Here is a 24,973-nt window from a genome sequence, read left to right as displayed (position 1 = left end):
GCCCACCCTCTGAAAGGGCAGCCCACCCTCTGAAAGGGCAGCCCACCCTCTGAAAGGGCACCCTACCTCAGCCCACCCTCTGAAAGGGCACCCTACCTCAGCCCACCCACATATAACCCCACCTAACCTGCACATGATTGGACACTATGGGGCAATTTAGCATGGCCACTCCATCTAACGTACACATCTTTGGACTGTAGGAGGAAACCCACGTAGACACGGGGAGAGCGTGCAAGCCCCACACAGAGGCCGAAATTGGACCAGGGTCTCTGACGCTGTGAGGCAGCAGTGTTAATTACTGTGCCATACATATACATATATATATATCCCTTAATCAACATCACTGTCTCATTCGTGTTGGTCGGAGCTTCCGGTGTGCAAATTGGTTCCTGCATTTCGGATATTGCAACTTCAAAAGTACGTAATTTATTGTAAAGGAATATGGGACATCAGGAGCTTGTGAAAGGTGCTATATAAATGCAAGTCTTTTGGTGATATTCTATTTTACTGTTTTGCTGCCTTTGTTGAAAATAAACTTTCCAAGTATGCAAATATCATCATCTACATTATTATCAATCAAGAATACTCTAGCTGTTCAAAGATTGAGGTGCAGTTAAAACATGAGAAGTTATAAATGTTACATTTGTACAGTGCTACTTCTACAGAAATTCACTGAGATAAAAGAAATGGGAGGTCACTTCACTTGTGAGCAAACTGATTATTTCAGGTGCAAATAAAAGTGAGAGCGACCAACATTGGACTAATTCCATTTACTTCATCATGTATAATATTCAAACAAAACCAAAGGGCTCAAACAGTATTACAATAATTCACTACAATGAACACATTTAGATTTGCACTCCCTCAGTATTCAGGTCCATGAAATATTAGATTAACTTATGTTGTCACCAGACTTTTCATACTATGCAAATGTAAAATGCATGAAATACTTGCACAATGTCCACTTAAACAAAGCTGTATCTGGGGGAGCATTTGGAGATCAAAACAAACATTTCTGTATGTAGGTTGACATGCAATAAACCCCTTTTCCTCCCTAATTAGAAACTAAGTAGGTATGAAGTCTTACCTTCCGGTGCAGTATTTATAAATTCACGAGTGAGGGTCTATTCTCAGCTAGAAAACTTCAACCATAATAGGGTATCAGGTTGAGCTTTACAGCATGTCTAATGTCAGTACATCTTACAAGCATTCAGATTTCACAAGTGCTTTTAAAAAACTACAGAGCAGACTTGGAAATGAATATACACAAATCTCAAACGAATGCCAAGCAGTTGGGTGGTGGTCAAGGACAAGAAGAGAGAGCAGAAGTTTGGGTTAGTTACAAAAGTCCTTCCATTTCTTTCATGAAAGATTCATAGATATCGTCCTTTGTTTGGATAGAGACAGCAGGCGTGGCTTTTGGTATTGGTTTAATTGGAGCAACAACCTCTTCCTCTCCCTTCTTTATTGGCGTCTGATTCTTGCTTTCTCGCTTAACCCTCAGTGCAGTGGGTACAAAGCGGGTAATCTCTGCTTTGGGGTTGGTGATTTGGGGCTTTGCGCTGATAGTGGCGATGGCTTTCTTCTCGATAGTGGTCACATTCTCGTCCATTTTCGGGCGCTGAATGAGACTTGGAGGAGCGCTGAGGACGCCAGGATTTGGCACTGGAGCTGGAGGGAACAACCCTGGTGGTGCAGGCCCTAGCGGAGGAGCCATTGGTGGACGTATCATGCCTGGCCGCGGTGGTGGGATACCTGGGGAGAAAGCCAATTTGTTAGGCTTGGAGAACAAGGTTTCAGAGAATTACTGCATAATCACTTTCCTTCAGAAAACATATGGCATGCTATGCAGCACAAATATTTCTGATTCTTTCGCCTTTGATTAATATCATTTCTATAAGCAAACTATGCACAAGGTTCATTGGTGGAACTTAAAGTCAAAACTAAATTATGAACTAAAAATAAATTACACTAAATGTGTACTAACTTAACTGGATCCTTTATATGTGTAAAACTCTTCCTTTCGTTTGATTCACCAGGCATTATTCTGCCCACAGGGCATTTTACAAATGCCTAGTTCTGGTTTTTAATAACAGTTGATTATCAGTTAGGGCATTATGTGCATCTGATACATTGCAGGGTTTGTCATGAGGCAAGGTGCATATCAAATGAAATGAGGTATGGCCTTTGGAAGAGAGTATAATTCCCAATTGATTAGAGCACCCGCCATATTAAAGCAAAAACTGAAAATCGCTTATTGTCACAAGTAGGTTTCAATGAAGTTACTGTGAAAAACCCCTAGTCGCCACATTCCGGCGCCTGTCCGGGGAGGCTGGTACGGGAATTGAACCCGTGCTGCTGGCCTGCCTTGGTCTGCTCTAAAAGCCAGCTATTTAGCCCTGTGCTAAACCAGCCCCTAATAACACAAGTACTTTGTGTTTCCGTACATTTTGGAAATTCGTAACATTCAGCACAAGTTTCACACGGGCCAGCCATTGATCAGTTGGTCACATTCACTTCTCAGAGTGACATGTTTCTGGATCAAGTCTACTCCGGGGCTGGGGTACAAAAACCAAGACTGATATTTCAGTGCAGCACTGAGGAAATGCGGACTCCAGGTCCCCAGAAATATGGTCGACTCTGAAATGACCTCTGAAATGGCCCAGCGAGCCACTGAGGCTGAACACTGTGGGCGTACCTACACCCCATGGACCGCAGCAATTGGAAGGAGCAGCTCACCATCACTTTCTCATGGGTAATAAACACTGACCTAACTAGCAACACCCACATTCCTTGAATGATTGAAGAGTTTTAAAGTTTACAGTGTTGTTATAAATGTGTAATTCACAATTTCAGTGATGTACTTATACTTCTGGCTTCATAGAGTGTTAAATGCAGGCAAACGGCTAACTGCTCATCGCATTGGTCCTTTCTGGTTTCCACAGAAATATTGTCTTTGGAGGCATGAATATTCTCCTTTCTGGTCAGGTTGAAGCTGATTGGGGAACTATTTAAAGAATGCAGCAGTATGTTACATAATGTTTCAGGGAGCCTCGCCGTGTTAAATGGGTGCTACATGTATACTTACAGCCCCACCTACAGCTACATCATTAGAGTGTTGTGACGACTGTTTATGAATAGAATAGATATCATGAAACAGATTGCATCCTACCTGGGGGTGCTGGCGGTGGTAATCTGGGAGGGGGTCCCCGCGGCGGCGGGCCTGGAGGAAGGCCAGGTGGCGGTCCTGGCGGCGGGCCGGGAGGTCTCCCAGGTGGTGGTCCCGGAGGAAGCAGTCGTGGAATCGGCCCTCTGATGCCAGGTAACCCTGGTGGTCGTATGAATGGGGGTGCACCTGTAATTAACAGCACATGATTATAATCAGACAGAAATAACTAATCACCGTGATAAATCCTCTGCGATGGAGATATTTTGGATCTCTTTTGACCAAAAAAAATACTGTCAAACCTTTAAAAAAAAGTTACAATATCCCATAAGAACCGCAACACTGCCATCCTAACTGTGCCAACACACTCGACTTGCAGATTCCAAGGCCATAAGACATAGGAACAGAATTAGGTCACTCGGCCCATCAAGTCTGCCCCGCCATTCAGTCGTGACTGATATTTTCTCTTCCCCATTCTCCTGCCTTCTCCCCATAACCCCTGATCCCCATATTCATCAAGAACCTATCTATCTCTGTTTTAAAGACACTCAGTGATTTGGCCTCCACAGCCTCCTGCAGCAAAGAGTTCCACAGATTCACCACCTTCTGGCTGAAGAAATTTCTCCTCATCTCTGTTTTAAAGGATCGTCCCTTTAGTCTGAGATTGTGTCCTCTGCTTCTAGTTTTTCCTACTATTGGAAACATCCTCTCCTCGTCCACTCTATCCAGGCCGCGCAGCATCCTGCAAGTTTCAATAAGATCCCTCTCATCCTTCTAAACTCCAACAAGTACAGACCCAGAGTCCTCAACCGTTACTCATATGACAAGCTCTTCATTCCAGGGATCATTCTTGTGAACCTCCTGTGGACCCTTTCCAAGGGACATTTCACGAGAACAAATTAGAAAACCAAGTAAAAGTTGCATTTCCAAGCTAAGTCTTTTTCTAATCCTACCTCAGCCCTCCCCTCTTGGAAGCAACAAGAACAAAGACCAATACAGCACAAGAACAGGCCCTTCGGCCCTCCAAGCCTGTACCAGTCATGATACCAACCTTTGCCAAAACCTTCAGCACTTCCTTATGCTGTAACCCTCTATACCCATCCTATTCATGTATTTGTCAAGATGCCTTTTGAACGCCGTTAATGTATCTGCTTCCCACAATTTCCCCTGGCAACGCGTTCCAGGCACTCACCACCCTCTGTGTAAAAAAAACAAAAGTTGCTCCAAAAGCAGTTTTCCTTCAACTAATCAGGAGACTACTCTGCAGACTGGCCAGGACATATCTGTGACAAATAATTTACATCAAAAGCCAAGTCCTCCTTCAACTTTAGGGAGACTATTCTCTTGACAATAATTGGCTGAAAAAGTATTAATTTACTACACAAATTGTTCACCAATTTAAAAAAATATTCATTCACAGGGTGTTGATGATGCTGTCTCAGCCAGCATGGATTGCCCATCCCTACCTGCCACGCAAGTGAACTGATTGCAGATTGAAAACTCAATTTCACGATGCTTAAAGAGGGAACTTTGTGTCAATTTAAAAATCTACAAAGTCTTCCCTGCTTCAACACCAATTCAAACAGTTCGAAACAGCCAAGCTCAGCAACTCCAAACAAAATCTCCCAGTGCAGAGGTACAAAGTGATCACAGTTTTCTGTGTTATTTTAAATGGGGAGTCCTCTCTTCAAGTGTACAGTTTGCTTTATAAATAACATTATTTCCATAGTCACGCCAATTAGCGTTGGAGGATTATCACAGTTCGGTTTCTCACCTGGAGGGGGTCCTGGTGGCAGGCCAGACGGTGGTCCTGGGGGTCTCAGTGGAGGTGCCGGAGGAGGTCCAAGAGGTGGAGGCCCCGGCATTGGTGGGGCTTGCATTGGCACCCGAGGGGGCATCTGAGTTGGTGGTGGGACCTGTGGTCCCTCTGGCCGCACCTCCTCCCGCTGTCGTTTTTCCCGACTCTGCTCTTCTGTATCCATCTTTTCCTCTTCCGCACCTCCATCCGTCTGGGCTTCCTCCTCCTCCTCCTCTTCATCCTCGGGGAAATCCTGACCTGATAGGAGGAACGGTTTTAATTTAATTTCACATTCAGCACACAGAGCTCTGTATAAACACTGAACAAATAAAAAAATTGTGAAGTTGCTACCACAGAGTCTACATTGGCCCTAATCCAGGTCAACCACTGGAGAAAAGCAAATTACTGCGGATGCTGGAATCTGAAACGAAAGGGAAAATGCTGGAAAATCTCAGCAGGTCTGGCAGCATCTGTAGGGAGAGAAAAGAGCTAACGTTTCGAGTCCGATGACTCTTTGTCAAAGCTTTGTCAAAACAGCTTTGACAAAGAGTCATCGGACTCGAAACGTTAGCTATTTTCTCTCCCTACAGATGCTGCCAGACTTGCTGAGATTTTCCAGCAATTTCCCTTTCGTTCCAGGTCAACCACTAATTCCTCGCAGTGGAATAATGTGGCTGTCCCCATGTCATTCATCAGCACAGCAACCCAGGAAGGAAAAATAAAACTCAGTATGCCAGTCTGCACAAGGGTAAATTTTTTTTTTTTAAACGACCGAAAACGATCACCCAAATTGAATATTGCTGACTAGGCCGTTATCAGGTGTATTATTCTGGTATTCACTGTCAGAGACCTTTCTGCTGGTGTAACACGCCATAACCCTGAAATTCTGCACGAGAGCCTCCAGTCCCATTATAACTTTGGAAAAAGGCCAACGAATCCAAGGAAACAGTATACGTGACTCTTTAAAAACAATTTATTGGGGACTCAGCTGGTCTCCCACCAATATCTCTGGGAGAACATCTGGAATTTCAGGGCCCATGGATCCTATAATTAGCACTATGTTGATACGTCCGGCACCAGTGTTAGGAAAGAGTTAATGTTCCCATGTACTTAAGTTAGAACTGGGGCTTTAATTATTTAATAGATTGCTCTTATAGTTTAATAGGTTTGTACCAATATATAAAGAAGATACAAGTGGCACTATTAAAGATGTGATTGGTCAAAACAATAAACTTGGGAGTCGAAGAAGTCAAGATTTGCTTCCTAGTTTTTATCGTGTGGTTACCATCGGCACTTAACAACCAGGACATGATCTCTGAACATCTAGCTCAGGATGATTTGCTGTCTCAGACTTATTTCCTTTCACCACCTGTCCTTCACTCCCTCCCACCCAATGCCCACCTAAAGATACTAATGATCACTGCTATACAGTTACACAATTGCTGGAAATGCTTTGGCATCTGGTACAGGTGGCCATTGCATCACCCAGCCTGAATATCGCTTTAAGCGACGTTCACACAGATGTTCAGCAAGAGACGCTGGATATAAACAGCAGCTGATTTTACTCTTCCATAATCTGGGGATCTATAGCCATTTCTAATGAGATTTATTAGTTCCCATTTAAATCATTACAGATTTTAATTTCATGGAATGTTACAAACCTACAGCACAGGAGGAGACTCTATTGCTTGTTGCACCCGAGCTGGCTCTTAGAAAGGGTAGTCCCGCTCTGTCCCACACCTTCCTTTCTTGTCCGCAATCTTCTTAAGTTTTTCAAGTCCCTGTCCAACGAGCCTTTAAAATGAGTTTATGGAATCAGCTTCCACCACCTTTTCAGGCAAAGTGTTCCAGGTCCTGACATCTCCCAGAAAGAATTTTCCTCATCCTCTCTTCTAGATTTTTTGCCAGTGTTTTTGAATCTCTAGCCTCCGGATTTGGGCACACAACTCGACAGTTGGAAAGGTCTTGCTGCATCTACATTGTCTACCTTTAATATGTTTTACTTGCTATTTGCAAAGGTTCTTTACCATTTTCCTGATTAATATTGTGTAACAGCCCTGCCAGCAATCACAGCAGATGCTGTGGATTAAATTTGGGACCCTCCTGGGCTATATGGCTCAGCAACAACATAGATATATATAGCATCTTTAACAGACTAAAGCATCTTTTAATAATAATCACTTATTGTCACAAGTAGGCTTTGATGAAATTACTGTGAAAAGCCCCTAGTCACCACATTCCGACGCCTGTTCGGGGAGGCCGGTACAGGAATTGAACCCGCGCTGCTGGAATTGTTCTGCATTACAAGCCAGCTGTTTAGCCCACTGTGCCACACGTAGCACTTATAGGAATGTTATCAAACAAAATTTGACCCCAATGAGATATTGAAGCAGGTGATCAAAAGCTTAATCAAACAGGTAGGCTTTAAGGAATACCTTCAAGGAGGAAAGATAGTTAATGGCGGGAAGAGGTTTACGATGGGATTTCCTGAGCTCAGAGCCTTTACTGCCAATGGAGGAGTTTGGGAAGCTCAGGAAGCCAGGATTAAAGGAGTACCAGCAGTAGAATGTTTTTCTAAGCTTCTGGAAGACTTCGACCCAAAACGATCTTCACGTTACCATTCTCATCACTTACAGACCGTTTACTGTCTCTGTGTGAATCAGAGCTGCCTACAATGGAATTCAAGAGCCTCTCCTATTACTCACCTGCCATTCGAAGCATCATCGCTTGCAGAGGAGTCAGCTCCTTCAGGTTTTTCTTCTTTTTCTTGTGTTTGTCCTGTATGTCTGCAAACCGCACAATGCGGCCTGTGGGAAGACAAGGTACACTCAATCAAAACATTTCAATGTCCCAGTAAACGACAATGCAAGGAAAAGCATAGCTATCTTTCCACAAGCCGCCAATCTCTCGCGTGTAACGGCGCTTCCAGTTGATTCTCTTATTTCCTATTTATTTTATGGTTAATGTTTTTAGTTCATGGATCTTTAATGAAGATGTACCTTTAAGTTGAGCAGAGGAAATATAGGAAATATCCCAGATGTCGAGATCCAAGGGGCTAAGGACAATGAAGAGTCCCTTTGGGTTGCGGGAGTGAGACACGGGGGGCATTTGCAAACTCCACAATACAGTGACCCACGCAGACACGGGGGGCATGTGCAAACTCCACACGGACAGTGACCTCGGGCCGGGGTCGAACCTGGGACCTCAGCGCCGTGAGGCAGCAGTGCTAACCACTGCGCCACCGTGTTGCCTTGTTCACAGATTTTGATTTTGGAAAGGTGAAGTCAGCACTGAGTGGATCTTAGGAACCAGGTATGGAGGAAATCAGATCCATTGGTTAACTGGCACCCAGGGAGTTGGCCAGGGACAACGGTCTGCCTAACAATGGTCAGTGATTTGTTCCTGCCTGATGCTCTCCGAGAGAACTGGGCAGAAGTGTTTAGACCTTGGAAGGAGAAGGAACGCTCTCTGCTGCTTTCGGAAGTGAAAGAACTGCTCTATTGTTCTGAAAGCAGTGATATCCTGGCACATCCTTTGACGATGTTGAGTCTGCAGAGAAAGTAGATCATCATGGCGGAGAAAACCAGCTCAAGCCAAGAAGGAAGAAGTATCAAAACAAAAGCCTGAACTTCAGAAAGACATTAACTGGAAGTCATTCCAGTGCATCAAAGATTCTTATCCTTTTATTTTATTAATAATTGCTTTCAGCGGCACCACGGTGGTGCAATGGTTAGCACTGCTGCCTCACGGTGCCCAGGTGCCAGGCTCACTCCGTGTGGAGTTTGCACATCTCCCCGGGTTTGCTTGGGTTTCACCCCCACAACCCAAAGATGTGCAGGCTAGACGGATTGGGAAACGCTAATTTTTAAAAAAAATTAGAGTACCCAATTCATTTTTTCCAAGGAGCAATTTAGCGTGGCCAATCCACCTACCCTGCACATCTTTGGATTGTGGGAGCGAAACCCACGCAGACACGGGGAGAATATGCAAACTCCACACGGACAGTGACCCAGAGCCGGGATCGAACCTGGGACCTCGGCGCCGTGAGGCAGCAGGGCTAATCCACTGCGCCAACGTGCTGTCCTAGGCCATGCTGAATTGCCCCTTGATTGTGAAAAATGAATTCGGCACTCTAAATTAAAACATAAATAAATTTAAAATAATTGCTTTCCTTTTCCACCACCCTTTCCTGTGCATTTGCGCGCGTACACGCATGTATACAATAAAGGTAGGTAGATGAGAGTGTGTGTGTGTGTGTGGGGAGGGGGGTAGTTAGGAAGGGGGGGTTGGGAAAAGGATATTAGATAGTTACACATTGTTTATAAGGGCAGCACGGTAGCATTGTGGATAGCACAATGGCTTCACAGCTCCAGGGTCCCAGGTTCGATTCCGGCTTGGGTCACTGTCTGTGTGGAGTCTGCACATCCTCCCCGTGTGTGCGTGGGTTTCCTCCGGGTGCTCCGGTTTCCTCCCACAGTCCAAAAGATGTGCAGGTTAGGTGGATTGGCCATGATAAATTGCGCTTAGTGTCCAAAATTGCCCTTAGTGTTGGGTGGGGTTACTGGGTTATGGGGATACGGGTGGAGGTGTTGACCTTGGGGAGGGTGCTCTTTCCAGGAGCCGGTGCAGACTCGATGGGCCGAATGGCCTCCTTCTGCACTGTGAATTCTATAATTGCAATAATTCACATATTAAAATTTTATTTGTGTCAGTTACAAATTTGGTGAGTGTAGTTCATTGGGTTCAGCCAAGGACCTTAGGCATTTTAAATAAAATCTTATTTTATCTGTGATGACTCTGGGTCAAGTGGGGCTGGAATTGACCGCACACTAGCCCAGCGTGATGTGACAGAATAAAAATCACATGGAAAGGCGTGTCACATCAGGCAGCAACCTAATAAAAGGATAACATACCTGGTTTATCATCATCTAGTCTTAAATTTTCATCATCTTCATCTCGATGCCGAAAATCATCATCGTCATCATCATCACTGTCTTTATCCTTGGAGTCATCACTGTCTTCGTCCTGGTCTTCTCGATTTCCATCGAGATCCTGCTCCATGCCGTCAAGGTAATCATCATCCCCACTGTCCTCCTCATCCTCCTCTTGCATATCCTGAATTGCTAAAAAGGCAAAGTAAGTGTCAGGATAGTGCCTATGACACTCCACATTCACAGTGTTAGACCAACGCACAGAGCACTACACGAAAAATAAAAAATATTGTAACTACACAGCAGCACCTGTAAAGAATGCCTTACCAGTTTCAGGGTCATAAACGTTATCTTCATCTTTTCCCTTCAGAGGTAGGCCTGGAGGGGGGCCCATCCTTCTTGCATAAAGCGCTAATACCTGAGGTGGAGGTGGCCCCGGGGGCAGCCCAGGGGGCTTCTTACCCGGTGGCAATCGAGGAACTCCATGTGAAGGAGGGGGCATTAGTGTAACAGGTTTAGAGGTTGGCCTGCAGGGAAGAACAAATATTGTTGATTTCTTTTCAGAAAAAAGGCCCATTTAAAAGTATCACTTCAAATTGCCCCAACACTTAATGCACAGAAATAATCCCCAATACTTAACCCAGCGTGGTACATATAACTGAGGCGCACTCCTACTTTAGGGAAAAAAAAACTCAATCCAAGTATCCGGTAGCATTGTGGAAGTAGGATTAAAAATCTTTCCAGGGCAGCACGGTGGTGCAGTGGGTTAGCCCTGCTGCCTCACGGCGCCGAGGTCCCAGGTTCGATCCCGGCTCTGGGTCACTGTCCATGTGGTGTTTGCACATTCTCCCCGTGTCTGCGTGGATTTCGCCCCCACAACCCAAAGAAGTGCAGGGTAGGTCAATTGGCCATGCTAAATTGCCCCTTAATTGGAGAAAATGAATTGGGTATTCTAAATTTTTTTTATTTTTTAATTCTTTCCGACACACTTTTACATTAATGATCCCCATTACAAATTGCTGTCTATATTTAGAATGGAAACTGCCCATGTAAGCTTGTTCTGCTATATTTTCACCCTCCCATCAAAGTATCAACACCAACAGGGAATTTTACTGCAAACCCCAAAATAAAGGAGGAATGTGTCTTTATTTTAGGGCCTGAATTATATCTGTTTGCCCTGGTACAATTATTCCTCAGCCTCGAATGCTGCTTCACTTGTCTTCATCCCATGACTAATGTGATTGGAGATTGACAGCAAAATATAGACAAATTCTAACTGTTTCACTGTGCATTTAATAAGATCTAGTGAGGAAGAAACGGCTATTGTCCGACTGTGTGAAAGTTCATGTTCAAGGCAGCACAGCGGATAGCACTGTAGCACAGCGGTTAGCACTGTAGCACAGCGGTTAGCACTGTAGCACAGCGGTTAGCACTGTAGCACAGCGGTTAGCACTGTAGCACAGCGGTTAGCACTGTAGCACAGCGGTTAGCACTGTAGCACAGCGGTTAGCACTGTTAGCCACAGCGGTTAGCACGGTAGCACAGCGGTTAGCACTGCAGCACAGCGGTTAGCACTGCAGCACAGCGGTTAGCACTGCAGCACAGCGGTTAGCACTGTAGCACAGCGGTTAGCACTGTAGCACAGCGGTTAGCACTGTAGCACAGCGGTTAGCACTGTAGCACAGCAGTTAGCACGGTAGCACAGCGGTTAGCACTGTAGCACAGCCGTTAGCACTGCAGCACAGCGGTTAGCACTGCTAGCACCGCAGGTTAGCACGTAGCACAGCGTTTAGCACTGTAGCACAGCGGGTTAGCACCTGTAGCACCGCCGGTTAGCACTGTAGCACCAGCGTTAGCACTGTAGCACAGCGTTAGACACCTTGTAGCACAGCGGTTAGCACTGTAGCACAGCGGTTAGCACTGTAGCACAGCGGTTAGCACTGTAGCACAGCGGTTAGCACTGTAGCACAGCCGGTTAGCACTGTAGCACAGCGGTTAGCACGGTAGCACAGCAGTTAGCACTGTAGCACAGCGGTTAGCACTGTAGCACAGCAGTTAGCTCTGGGTCACTGTCCGTATGGAGTTTGCACCCGTGTCTGCGTGGGTTTCGCCCCCATAACCCAAAGGGTAGGTGGATTAGCCACGCTAAATTGCCCCTTAATTGGAAAAAAGAATTGGGTACTCTTAAAAAAAAAATAAAAAAAATATTTGGAGTTCATGTTCACGACTATGTTTTCCTGAATTCTAACTGATAAGCTGGAAAATGCTACATGCTGCTTATCTGAATCAATGACTTTCACTCACTAACAAGCCAATTTCTTTCAGTCCTGGTTAACCACAACAACACAAAGGATACATTTAGTAAAATGCCCTGAGTGATGCCTACCCCAAAAATCGTGTTTCTAAATATTCACAGTTTATAAGCATATTCAAGAGGCTTCAGGTACAAATTAATTTGCTGCTCACCCGTAAGCTGATGTTTTTTTCAATATAGACGGTGGCTGAGTTCCAGGGAGAGGGATATCTTGAATCATAATGTTTGACGGCGCATGAGGCATGTCTGGCAGTGGAATACTCTCCACCTCCACATGTTGAGCGTTCTGTAGAAAGAAGGGAAACGGCCACATGCTTACACTGCAGCAATGGACAACATGTCATTTGATAGCAGCACTGATAACTATGGTCCTTGGCTTCCTGTTGCAATAAGTTGTTCACATCAGAGTTGATGTCTTTAGTTGATACGTTAGTACAAGGGAGACAAAGGTGAGCATGAACAGCCCCTGCCAGCAATTGCATTTGGAATTATAAATATCTGATGGCAGTGGAGATCAGTTCTGGCAAGTCTTGTGTGTTGTCAGTTGCATTGCAATCTTTTCTCATCAGAGAACACTCTGAGTGAAGCATAAAATATTGGTTCAGGAGCCTATTAGAAAGCTCGCCCCAAACCAGGAGAACATTAAGACTCTCTAAGCACAAGGGAAATTTGTTCTGAAAAAACTCAGCTAATCCTCACACAGAAAGGGCATTTCAGTTCTGGTTTAACGTTAGCTGAAATCCTTTACTCAACTTAAGAAAAAACACATTACTGCCCCTTTATCAAGTGTTCTTAAACATCAGGGTTACAAAATATGTCATTTGGAGAATCACATCAACACGGATTGTAGACAAGTGAACAAAGTGGACACTTGAGGGATGAGCACTTCATTGTTAGGATAAAGGTTATTTTTTTTATTTATTTTTTTGCAGTGTGCCAGATCAGGTACAGCACAGTTAACTGTATATTTCTGTTCCCTTCTCCAGCTCTAAAAAGAGGTCACACTGCACAAGGGTAGGAACCTTTTGCAACAGATTTGTGGTTTTGTGGACAAGATCTTTAAGTGAGTAATTTGGTCCAAATCCCGTGTAAGCTAGGCTGAAACACACAAAAGCCAAACTTCTCTTTAACTGCTGCACTCCATCAAATGCACTGGTGGCCTGATACTCAGAGATCAAAGTCACTTCAGAGATGCACAAGACCAGAATGACCTTCTGCTATCAGACACTAAATATGGAGGTGGCAACGTACCATGCTGCGTATCATATCTATCCACTCAGAAAAACGTGATTAAGGAACACCATACACCCATCTTATAATTAACAGCATTCCAATGTAATGAGAAAGTGTTTTCAGAAATAATACAATTTTTAATTAAAAGCAAAATACTGTGGACATTGGATATCTGAAGTAATATAGAAACTGCACCACTGTGCCGCCCCAAAATATTCCGAGCTAGAGTTAGGTGAATCTTTTAAAAAATAAATTTATAGTGCCTAATTCATTTTTTTTCCCAATTAAGGTGCAATTTAGCGTGGCCAATCCACCTAACCTGCACATCTTTGGGTTGTGGGGGCGAAACCCACGCAGACACGGGGAGAATGTGCAAACTCCACACGGACAGTGACCCAGGGCCGGGATCGAACCTGGGACCTCGGCACCGTGAAGCAGCAGTGCTAACCACTGCGCCACCGTGCTGCCCTTGAGTTAGATAAATTCTTGATTGACAAGGGAGTCAGAGATTATATGGGCATACAGGGAAGTGGATTTGAAATTGCAATAAGGCCAGCCATGATCTTATCAAATGGTAGCGCAGGTTGAAGTGGCCAACTAGCCTCCACCTGTTCTTAATTCATATGTTTATATCACCCCATCTGACAACGGGTCATCTGGACTTGACACATTCGCTCTTTTCTCTCCCTACAGATGCTGCCAGACCTGCTGAGATTTTCCAGCGTTTTCTCTTTGGTTTCAGATTCCAGCATCCACGGTAATTTGCTTTTATCATATGTTTAGATGTCGGTTTGTACATTCAACTCATCACTTACCTTGACAGCATCGAAGAACTGGCAGAGCTGCGATCGTTTCTGTTCATATTCAGTCTCAAGTTTCCGCAGCTCCTTATAAAATTCAGCATTTTCCTTTTCGTATAGACGCAGGATTCGTTCAAATGTCTCTCGTAGCTTTTTCCGCTTGTCTTTCAGCACCTTCTCATTAAGTTGCGGCTGCTGCACGGGATTGAATTCTGCACAAAACCGGGAAATGGGGGAGGGAGATGTGGGGGAGGGGAACAAAAATACAGCATGCAGAACAGGTATCATTTCAGCACAGGTCAACAGCACTTAGTATTCACCTTGCACATCAGGTACAGTAAAAAAAACTGCTCCAACATTTTAAATCATTTCCCGCAATCTCAATCCTTTGCCCAAAAGTGTGACATGTCCTTGGGAGGAAGGGAGGGGGGGAGAAAAGATTTAAACAATCAACGTTTTGATGATTTCAATTCCAAGCAAACAGGAACACTCGAGGTGCTAAAACCACCAAATATATGAAGAGAACACTGTTCACTAACTGTCCATAACCACATGGAAAATAGGATTGAGCAGTTAGTGGGAGAGCCGTGACTGGAATATTGACTTATTTAAAAGTGAAGTTGCCACATTCCCAGATGACCATTGGCTGCTTTCCCCTTCGAGGGGGAGAGCTGACTGGTGGTGATTTAACCTGAGGGTCACCCTCACCTCAGGCAAGGGGCAAAGGTTGAGAAGGCATGAATGACTTGTGTACCAAGACGTCAAACCCACACTGCAAACCCCCTGAGCAGGAATATGATACATATGATATTTCAATATAGTTCGGACTTTTAAAAAAAAAATCACAAAGTTCCATCTGGGAATGTTCTAATTCCTGTTCTTTACCCATTTCATCCAGTTTCTCCATGTCTTTGATGATCTGTTTGGGATCCTTCATCTTGAGCACAGCAGCTCGCACCATCATTCGCTGTTTCTTGTTCTGTGAACACAAAGGATCCATCAATAATTCAGATTTACACGAAGGACATTGCATGATGTGAAGTTGATAAAACAAAATATAATCAGTAGCAACTGAACTGAAGAAACTGGACACCATTATGGTCAATTCCGCATGCTCAACAAACCTAAACTTCCCTCATCTCCGAACTCAATCTCTCCTTTGCAATTTTTCAGATTTCTCAACTCTCCATACCAGAATAGCATTGTTTCCCTTCAATTCCTTCTCCAGCAACTCAGTAGCTCTTCTTTTCCCCTGCACAATCTGGAAATTGAGGCTGACTGCAGTCATCTTCTCTTCATATGAGAAGTCAATACGTCAGGGCATTGCATTCAAGCCGCCGTTCTGGCTCTCATCCAGCAGCAATCACTGGATGACAATCGGAAGTGAGAACCCTGGCATATTGTTTTTCCAACAGGAGCGGCATGTTGGCATAATGGCTAGCACTGCTGCCTCACTGTGCTGAGGTTCCAGGTTCGATCCCGGCCCCGGGTCACTGTCCGTGTGGGGTTTGCACATTCTCCCAGTGTCTGCGTGGGTCTCACCCCCACAACCCAAAGATGTGCAGGATAGGTGGATAGGCCACGCTAAATTGCCCCTTAATTGGAAAACAATTGGGCATTTAAAATTTTTTAAAGACACATTTCAATTCAAGCTCAAATCCACTAACTCAGCACAGGTGTGGGAATAAACCTTGAATCATCTTCCTACAGGTGGCTCCCAAGCTAGCTAAGTAATTTCCCCTCCAAGCTATCAGTCAATTTTTACACAATGGGAGATGAACAGATACGAGATACAAAGGGCAGGAGAAACACAAGGTTATTTGTTGAGACAGAAACAATGTCAACGTTCGAGTTTAGAGTAGAGAGACGGTGTTGGAAAGGGGTTGCGGGCATATGGGTGTTTGTGTTAGTAAATATGAGACCAGAACCCTTACCAACGAGCTGGGAAGATGCTGACGTGGATTGGTGAGTCAGATGGCCTTTTCCTCGGTTGTAACTTCTATATATTTTTTCATGGGAAGTGGGCACGCTGGCTGGGCCAGCGTTTGTGACACATCCCTAACTGTCTTTGAGCTGAATGTCGCGCTGAGCCATTTCAGAGGGGGGCATTTAAGAGTCAACCACATTGCTGTGGGTCTGGAGTCACGTAGGTCAGACCAGGTAAGGACGGCAGATTCCCTTCCCTAAAGGGCATTACTGAACCAAATGGGTTTTTACAACAATCCCCATTACTTAGACAAGTTCCCGTAACAGCCTCCCCAAACAGCCGGAATGTGGTGACCAGGGGCTTTTCACTGTAACTTCATTTGAAGCCTACTCGTGACAATAAGCAATTTTCATTTCAAGTTTTATATTCCAGATTTATTAATTAAATTCAAACACCATGTGTTTTGAACCCATGCCTCCAGAGCTTGGGTCTCGGGGTTACTATCCCAGTGACATTAACACTTCCCCACCATCGCCCCATGTGTCATTCAAACTACACCCAGGCGATATGTAAAAATACTTTTGGAACAAAAATAATGTTTCTTCTCATTTTGTTTATGGAGTGAACAGGCGACTTGCACACAACCTGTCCAGGAATTTCCGGGTTGTGGGAACATTATTCACAAACCATCTAAAGACTGGTATTGAAAATACCCAGGCGATGACGCAAAGGTAGTGATCCTAAACGAACTCCAGGTCCTCACCTTTTTCAGTTCCCGTTTCCTGGCCTCCTTGCCTGTTTAATAAAAAAGTGAATCAAATTAGAATTAGGAGGGAAGGGAAGAAAAGGAAAACTTCTATTTATATAAACATTTTTCACAACCGTGGAACATTCCAAAGCTCTTCACAGCAATTGATGCTCTCTTTGATGTGTAGTGGCTGTTATGTCAGAAATGCAGCTGCAGTACACAGCAAGATCCCACAAACAGCAATATGATGTAGAAATTGTTGACGGATAAATAATAATCTTTATTAATGTCACAAGTAGGCTTAGATTAACACTGCAATGAAGTTACTGTGAAGATTCCCTCGTCGCCACACTCCGGCGCCTGTTCGGGTAGACGGAGGGAGAATTCAGAATGTCCAATTCACCCAACAGCACGTCTTTCGGGACTTGTGGGAGGAAACCAGAGCACCCGGTGGAAACCCACGCAGACACGGGGGAGAACGTGCAGACTCCGCGCAGACAGTGACCCAAGCCGGAATCGAACCTGGGACCCTGGTGCTGTGAAGCAACAGTGCTAACCACTGGGCTACCGTGCCACCCATCCTGGCAAACAGGCGTCTGCTTTTCTTTAAACAGTCCCATACAATATTTTGCATCCATTTAAGACGGCAGTCGAGGCCACAGGTGAACACCTTGTTGAAAAGCCAGCACCTCCAGCATCCCCACAGGCCTAGATTTGGGGCTCATGTCTCTGCAGTGAGACCTTCATGCAGCTAATCGGTCAGCAGGATCTTATCAAATGGTGAAGCAGGTTCATGTGTCGGAACGGCCTTCACCCTGTTTGCACTGGAGTGCTGAACTGGTTGCATTTGAGTGCTACAGTGAGAGTTTGGTGACTGAGGGAGTATAAGGGTTCATTTTTATTTAAAGTCTAGTATTTCTTTTATTTAGTTAATTAACTTAAAATTTACTGTTTGGTCTATAAGAAGGTGAATTTTGAATCAGCTTTAAACAATTTTCGATTTGCAGGTACTTGCAGCTGGAGCTTGTTAATTAGATTAGGCCAGTTTTCAGAGGCTAGAGTCACAGTATAAATCTGAGCTAGTTACAGTGCAGACTTTGTTTGCACTGGAGTGCTGAACTGGTTGCATTTGAGTGCTACAGTGAGAGTTTGGTGACTGAGGGAGCGCTGAATATGGGTGCATTTGAGTGCTACAGTGAGAGTTTGGTGACTGAGGGAGCGCTGAATATGGGTGCATTTGAGTGCTACAGTGAGAGTTTGGTGACTGAGGGAGCGCTGAATATGGGTGCATTTGAGTGCTACAGTGAGAGTTTGGTGACTGATGGAGTGCTGAATATGGGTGCATTTGAGTGCTGAATATGGGTGCATTTGAGTGCTACAGTGAGAGTTTGGTGACTGAGGGAGTTAGGTGAGGAGGGAGTACGGTGCTCCTTACATTTCATTTCCTATATTTATCAAAGAGCGTGAAGGGAGCCAGGAGTTTAGAGTACAGCTGAATGGAAGCAGAGTCGGAGGTCCAGTTGGTCTACAGGGCAGCTAATTCTGTAAAGTAAGAGGGGATGGAGGCTAGGGCAGTTGCATGCTCCTCCTGTATGATGTGGGTGGTGAGGGATACCACTGGTGTCCCCAGCTGACTATACCTGCAGGAAGTGCACCCAACCAGCTCCTCAGAGACCGTGTTAGGGAACTGGAGCTGGTGTTGGATGAACTTCGGATCATCGGGGAGGCAGAGGGGGTTATCGAGAAGAGTTACAGGGAGGTAGCCACACCCAAGGTACTGAACAAGAATAGCTAGGTTACAGTCAGGGAAGGGAAAACTAACAGGCAGACAGTGCAGGGATCCCTCGTGGCCGTTCCCCTTCAAAACAAGTATACCGTTTTGGATGCTGTTGGGGGGGGGGGGGGGGGGGGGGGGGGATGACCTACCGGGGGAAGGCCCTAGCGGCCAGGTCTCTGGCACTGAGTCTGGCTCTGGGGCTCAGAAGGGAAGAGGGGAGCATAGAAAAGCAATAGTAATAGGAGCTTCAATGGTTAGGGCAATAGATAGGAGATTCTGTGGTCACGAGCGAGACTCCCGGAAGGTATGTTGCCTCCCGGGTGCCAGGGCCAGGGATGCCTCGGATCGTGTCTTCAGGATCCTGAAGGGAGAGGGTGAGCAGCCAGAAGTCGTGGTGCACATTGGTACCAACGACGTAGGTAGGAAAAGGGGTGTGGAGGTAATAAACCAGTTTAGGGAGTTACGCTGGAAGTTAAAGGCCAGGACAGACAGAGTTGTCATCTCTGGTTTGTTGCCGGTGCCACGTGATAGCGAGGCTAGGAATAGGCAGAGAGTGCAGTTGAACACGTGGCTGCAGGAATGGTGTAGGAGGGAGGGCTTCAGATATTTGGATAATTGGGGCGCATTCTGGGGAAGGTGGGACCTGTACAAGCAGGACGGGTTGCATCTGAATCAGAGGGGCACCAATATCCTGGGGGGGAGGTTTTCTAGTACTCTTCGGGAGGGTTTAAACTAATTTGGCAGGGGAATGGGAACCAGATTTGTAGTCCAGCAACTAAGGAAGCCGATATTCAGGACGCCAAAGCACGTAGCGATACAGTGGGGAAGGTAACACTGACAAAGCAGAGTACTTGCAGGCAAGGAGATGGGTTGAAGTGTGTATACTTCAATGCAAGAAGCATCAGGAATAAGGTGGGTGAACTTAAGACATGGATCGGTACTTGGGACTACAATGTGGTGGCCATCACAGAAACTTGGATAGAAGAGGGGCAGAAATGGTTGTTGGAGGTCCCCGGTTATAGATGTTTCAACAAGATTAGGGAGGATGGTAAGAGGTGGGGGGAGGATGGTAAAAGAGGTGGGGGGGGGGGGGTGGCATTGTTAATTAGAGATAGTATAAGGGCAGCACGGTAGCATGGTGGTTAGCATCAATGCTTCACAGCTCCAGGGTCCCAGGTTCGATTCCCGGCTGGGTCACTGTCTGTGCGGAGTCTGCACGTCCGTGTGTGCGTGGGTTTCCTCCGGGTGCTCCGGTTTCCTCCCACAGTCCAAAGATGCGCGGGTTAGGTGGATTGGCCAGGCTAAATTGCCCTTAGTGTCCTAAAAAATAATAATGTTAATGGGGGTTGTTGGGTTACTGGTATAGGGTGGATACGTGGGCTTGAGTAGGGTGATCATTGCTCGGCACAACATTGACGGCCGAAGGGCCTGTTCTGTGCTGTACTGTTCTAATTCTAATAACAGCTGCAGAAAGGCAGTTCGAGGTGGATCTGCCTACTGAGGTAGTATGGGTTGAAGTCAGAAATAGGAAAGGAGAAGTCACCTTGTTGGGAGTTTTCTATAGGCCCCCCAATAGCAGCAGAGATGTGGAGGAACAGATTGGGAAACAGATTTTGGAAAGGTGCAGAAATCACAGGGTAGTAGTCATGGGTGACTTCAACTTCCCAAACATTGAGTGGAAACTCTTTAGATCAAATAGTTTGGATGGGGTAGTGTTTGTGCAGCGTGTCCAGGAAGCTTTTCTAACACAGTATGTAGATTGTCCGACCAGAGGGGAGGCCATATTGGATTTGGTACTTGGTAATGAACCAGGGCAGGTGATAGATTTGTTAGTGTGGGAGCATTTTGAAGGTAGTGACCACAATTCTGTGACTTTCACGTTAGTAATGGAGACGGATAGGTGCGTGCAACAGGGCAAGGTTTACAATTGGGGGAAGGGTAAATACAATGCTGTCAGACAAGAATTGAAGTGCATAAGTTGGGAACATAGGCTGCCAGGGAAGGACACAAGTGAAATGTGGAACTTGTTCAAGGAACAGGTACTGCGTGTTTTTGATATGTATGTCCCTGCTAGGCAGGGAAGAGATGGTCGAGTGAGGGAACCATGGTTGACAAGAGAGGTTGAATGTCTTGTTAAGAGGAAGAAGGAGACTTATGTAAGGCTGAGGAAACAAGGTTCAGACAGGGTGCTGGAGGGATACAAGACAGTCAGGAGGGAACTGAAGAAAGGGATTAGGAGAGCTAAGAGAGGGCATGAAAAATCTTTGGCGGGTAGGATCAAGGAAAACCCCAAGGCCTTTTACACATATGTGAGAAATATGAGAATGACTAGAGCGAGGGTAGGTCCAATCAAGGACAGTAGCGGGAGATTGTGTATTGAGTCTGAAGAGATAGGAGAGGTCTCGAACAAGTATTTTTCTTCAGTATTTACAAACGAGAGGGGCCATATTGTTGGAGAGGACAGTGTGAAACAGACTGGTAAGCTCGAGGAGATACTTGTTAGGAAGGAAGATGTGTTGGGCATTTTGAAAAACTTGAGGATAAACAAGTCCCCCGGGCCTGACGGGATATATCCAAGGATTCTATGGGAAGCAAGAAATGAAATTGCAGAGCCATTGGCAATTATCTTTTCGTCCTCGCTGTCAACAGGGGTGGTACCAGAGGATTGGAGAGTGGCGAATGTCGTGCCCCTGTTCAAAAAAGGGAATAGGGATAACCCTGGGAATTACAGGCCAGTTAGTCTTACTTCGGTGGTAGGCAAAGTAATGGAAAGAGTACTGAGGGATAGGATTTCTGAGCATCTGGATAGACACTGCTTGATTAGGGATAGTCAGCACGGATTTGTGAGGGGTAGGTCTTGCCTTACAAGTCTTATTGACTTCTTTGAGGAGGTGACCAAGCATGTGGATGAAGGTAAAGCAGTGGATGTAGTGTACATGGATTTTAGTAAGGCATTTGATAAGGTTCCCCATGGTAGGCTTATGCAGAAAGTAAGGAGGCATGGGATAGTGGGAAATTTGGCCAGTTGGATAACAAACTGGCTAACTGATGGAAGACAGAGAGTGGTGGTGGGTGGCAAATATTCAGCCTGGAGCTCAGTTACCAGTGGCGTACCGCAGGGATCAGTTCTGGGTCCTCTGCTGTTTCTGATTTTCATTAACAACTTGGACGAGGGAGTTGAAGGGTGGGTCAGTAAATGTGTAGATGATACGAAGATTGGTGGAGTTGTGGATAGTGAGGAGGGCTGTTGTCGGCTTCAAAGAGACATAGATAGGATGCAGAGCTAGGCTGAGAAGTGGCAGATGGAGTTTAACCCTGACAAGTGTGAGGTTGTCCATTTTGGAAGGACAAATATGAATGCGGAATACAGGGTTAATGGTAGGGTTCTTGGCAATGTAGAGGAGCAGAGAGATCTTGGGGTCTATAGATCTTTGAAAGTTGCCACTCAAGTGGATAGAGCTGTGAAGAAGGCCTATGGTGTGCTAGCGTTCATTAGCAGAGGGATTGAATTTAAGAGCCGTGAGGTGATGATGCAGCTGTACAAAACCTTGGTCAGGCCACATTTGGAGTAGTGTGCGCAGTTCTGGTCACCTCATTTTAGGAAGGATGTGGAAGCTTTGGAAAAGGTGCAAAGGAGATTTACCAGGATGTTGCCTGGAATGGAGAGTAGGTCTTACGAGGAAAGGTTGAGGGTGCTAGGCCTTTTCTCATTAGAACAGAGAAGAATGAGGAGCGACTTGATAGAGGTTTATAAGATGATCAGGGGAATAGATAGAGTAGACAGTCAGAGACTTTTTCCCCGGGTGGAACAAACCATTATAAGGGGACATAAATTTAAGGTGAATGGTGGAAGATATAGGGGGGAATGTCAGAGGTAGGTTCTTTACCCAGCGAGCAGTGGGGGCATGGAATGCAGTGCCTGTGGAAGTAGTTGAGTCGGAAACGTTAGGGACCTTCAAGCGGCTATTGGTTAGGTACATGGATTAGGGTAGAATAATGGAGTGTAGATTAATTTCTTCTTAAGGGCAGCACGGTAGCATTGTGGATAGCACAATTGCTTCACAGCTCCAGGGTCCCAAGTTTGATTTTGACTCGGGTCACTGTCTGTGTGAAGTCTGCACATCCTCCCCGTGTGCCCCTGGGTTTCCTCTGGGTACTCCGGTTTCCTCCCACAGTTCAAAGATGTGCAGGTTGGGTGGATTGGCCATGATAAATTGCCCTAAGTGTCCAAAATTCTAAGATTAACCTAGGACAAAAGTTCGGCACAACATCGTGGGCCGAAGGGCCTGTTCTGTGCTGTATTTCTCTATACTTACCCATCCAATTTCACACGTGCCGGTCCGAGTGTGACAGAGATCCCCAAGTGAGGATAAAAATACCAGCAGGAGGCGTTGGACAGGAGCCTCAATCAAAATGCCTCAAACCAAGGTTGCTGCATTTTATATCAATCAGAGCACAGCCGGTATTTGTTGCTCTGAATTAAGATCCTCCCTCTATATTATATCGGGATATTGAGGTGGCGGATCCGGATTCCTCAATTCCCCAGGTCCCTGTATCCGCCTCAGGCTTCCCAGCACCCTGATAGACTCCACCTCCCATCCACCCCCTCGCTCCCCGTTCCCCCAACTCTCCCCACGCCCGCTGCCCCCCCAACTCTCCCCTCGTCACCCACAAACTCTTCCCTCGCCCACCATCCCCAAACTCGCTCCCCAACTCTCCCCCTCCCCCCACACCCAAACTCTCCCCACGCCTGCCACCACCAAACTCTCCCATTGCCCAACTCTCCGCCCCAAGTCTCCCCTCGCTCCCCCCCAGTCTCCCGTCGCTCCCCCCCCCAAGTCTCCCCTCGCTCCCCCCCCCCAAGTCTCCCCTCGCTCCCCCCCCAAGTCTCCCCTCGCTCCCCCCCCCAAGTCTCCCCTCGCTCCCCCCCCAAGTCTCCCCTCGCTCCCCCCCAAGTCTCCCCTCGCTCCCCCCCCCCCAAGTCTCCCCTCGCTCCCCCCCCCCCAAGTCTCCCCTCGCTCCCCCCCCAAGTCTCCCCTCGCTCCCCCCCCCAAGTCTCCCCTCGCTCCCCCCCCAAGTCTCCCTCGCTCCCCCCCCCAAGTCTCCCCTCGCCCCCCCCCCCAAGTCTCCCCTCGCTCCCCCCCCAAGTCTCCCCTCGCTCCCCCCCCCCAAGTCTCCCCTCGCTCCCCCCCCAAGTCTCCCCTCGCTCCCCCCCCCCCAAGTCTCCCCTCGCTCCCCCCCCAAGTCTCCCCTCGCTCCCCCCCCCAAGTCTCCCCTCGCTCCCCCCCCCAAGTCTCCCCTCGCTCCCCCCCCCAAGTCTCCCCTCGCTCCCCCCCCCAAGTCTCCCCCCCCAAGTCTCCCCTCGCTCCCCCCCCCCCCAAGTCTCCCCTCGCTCCCCCCCCCCCCAAGTCTCCCCTCGCTCCCCCCCCCCCAAGTCTCCCCTCGCTCCCCCCCCCCCAAAGTCTCCCCCCCAAAGTCTCCCACCCGGTACTCACGGGCCTGGTCTGTCGGGTTCATGAATTTGCCGCTCTTGGTGGAGCTGGTTGATCGGCGCCCCATCCTGGCGGCGAGTTTCTCCCTCCCGCTTCCTGTGAAATTCCGCTCAACCCAGAGAAGTGAATCCGCCCCCAGCGAGAAGCCCGCTCAGAGCAGATCGGCCGCCATCATCCCCCAGCAACGACCTTTCACCCGCACTTCCGCTTCCGCTACACTGGCACTTCCGCTTCCCCTCTGTTCAGGGTCAAACTCCCAAATCACCCCCTGAGCAACTAACCAAACCCTGAGCAACTTTAACCCTGAGCAACTAACCAAACCCTGAGCAACTAACCAAACCCTGAGCAACTTTAACCCTGAGCAACTAACCAAACCCTGAGCAACTAACCAAACCCTGAGCAACTAACCAAACCCTAAGCAATTTTAACCCTGAGCAACTAACCAAACCCTAAGCAACTTTAACCCTGAGCAACTAACCAAACCCTAAGCAATTTTAACCCTGAGCAATTTTAACCCTGAGCAACTAACCAAACCCAAAACTCTTCTCACCAACAGGAAAATAACATCAAACTCTTGAGAAATTCACCCCGCACTGTTCACATAAAGAGGAAAATAACATCAAACAGAAATTAAGAGCGTAATCCAACTTTTGTTGCAACGTTGTAGAAGGTGTCAGCAATAGTTCATAGAATTAGAATCGTGGAATTCCTACAGTGCAAAGTAGATCATTCGGCCCATTGAAAGAGCTCCCTACCCAGGCCCCTTCCCCTGCCCTATCCCCAAAAC

The 24,973-nt window shown here is 46.6% G+C and overlaps 1 protein-coding gene across 1 annotated transcript; it reads right to left on the bottom strand.

Annotated features, from left to right (window-relative positions):
- Positions 1-486: 486 nt before the first annotated feature.
- Positions 487-24,393, bottom strand: LOC119956382 (WW domain-binding protein 11). Its single transcript, XM_038783553.1, has 11 exons — positions 24,190-24,393; positions 16,933-16,964; positions 15,128-15,221; positions 14,258-14,454; positions 12,362-12,495; positions 10,223-10,422; positions 9,878-10,087; positions 7,670-7,771; positions 4,941-5,222; positions 3,173-3,355; positions 487-1,755 (listed from the first exon to the last, which is right to left on the bottom strand). Exons 1-11 carry the CDS (start codon positions 24,251-24,253, stop codon positions 1,340-1,342), a joined length of 1,914 nt encoding a protein of 637 aa, XP_038639481.1. The 5' UTR covers positions 24,254-24,393; the 3' UTR covers positions 487-1,339.
- Between the last annotated feature and the right edge of the window lie 580 nt (positions 24,394-24,973).

This window comes from Scyliorhinus canicula, chromosome 23 (assembly GCF_902713615.1).
Source record: "Scyliorhinus canicula chromosome 23, sScyCan1.1, whole genome shotgun sequence".
NCBI lineage: Eukaryota > Metazoa > Chordata > Chondrichthyes > Carcharhiniformes > Scyliorhinidae > Scyliorhinus > Scyliorhinus canicula.
This window is presented reverse-complemented; position numbering and strand designations above follow the sequence as displayed.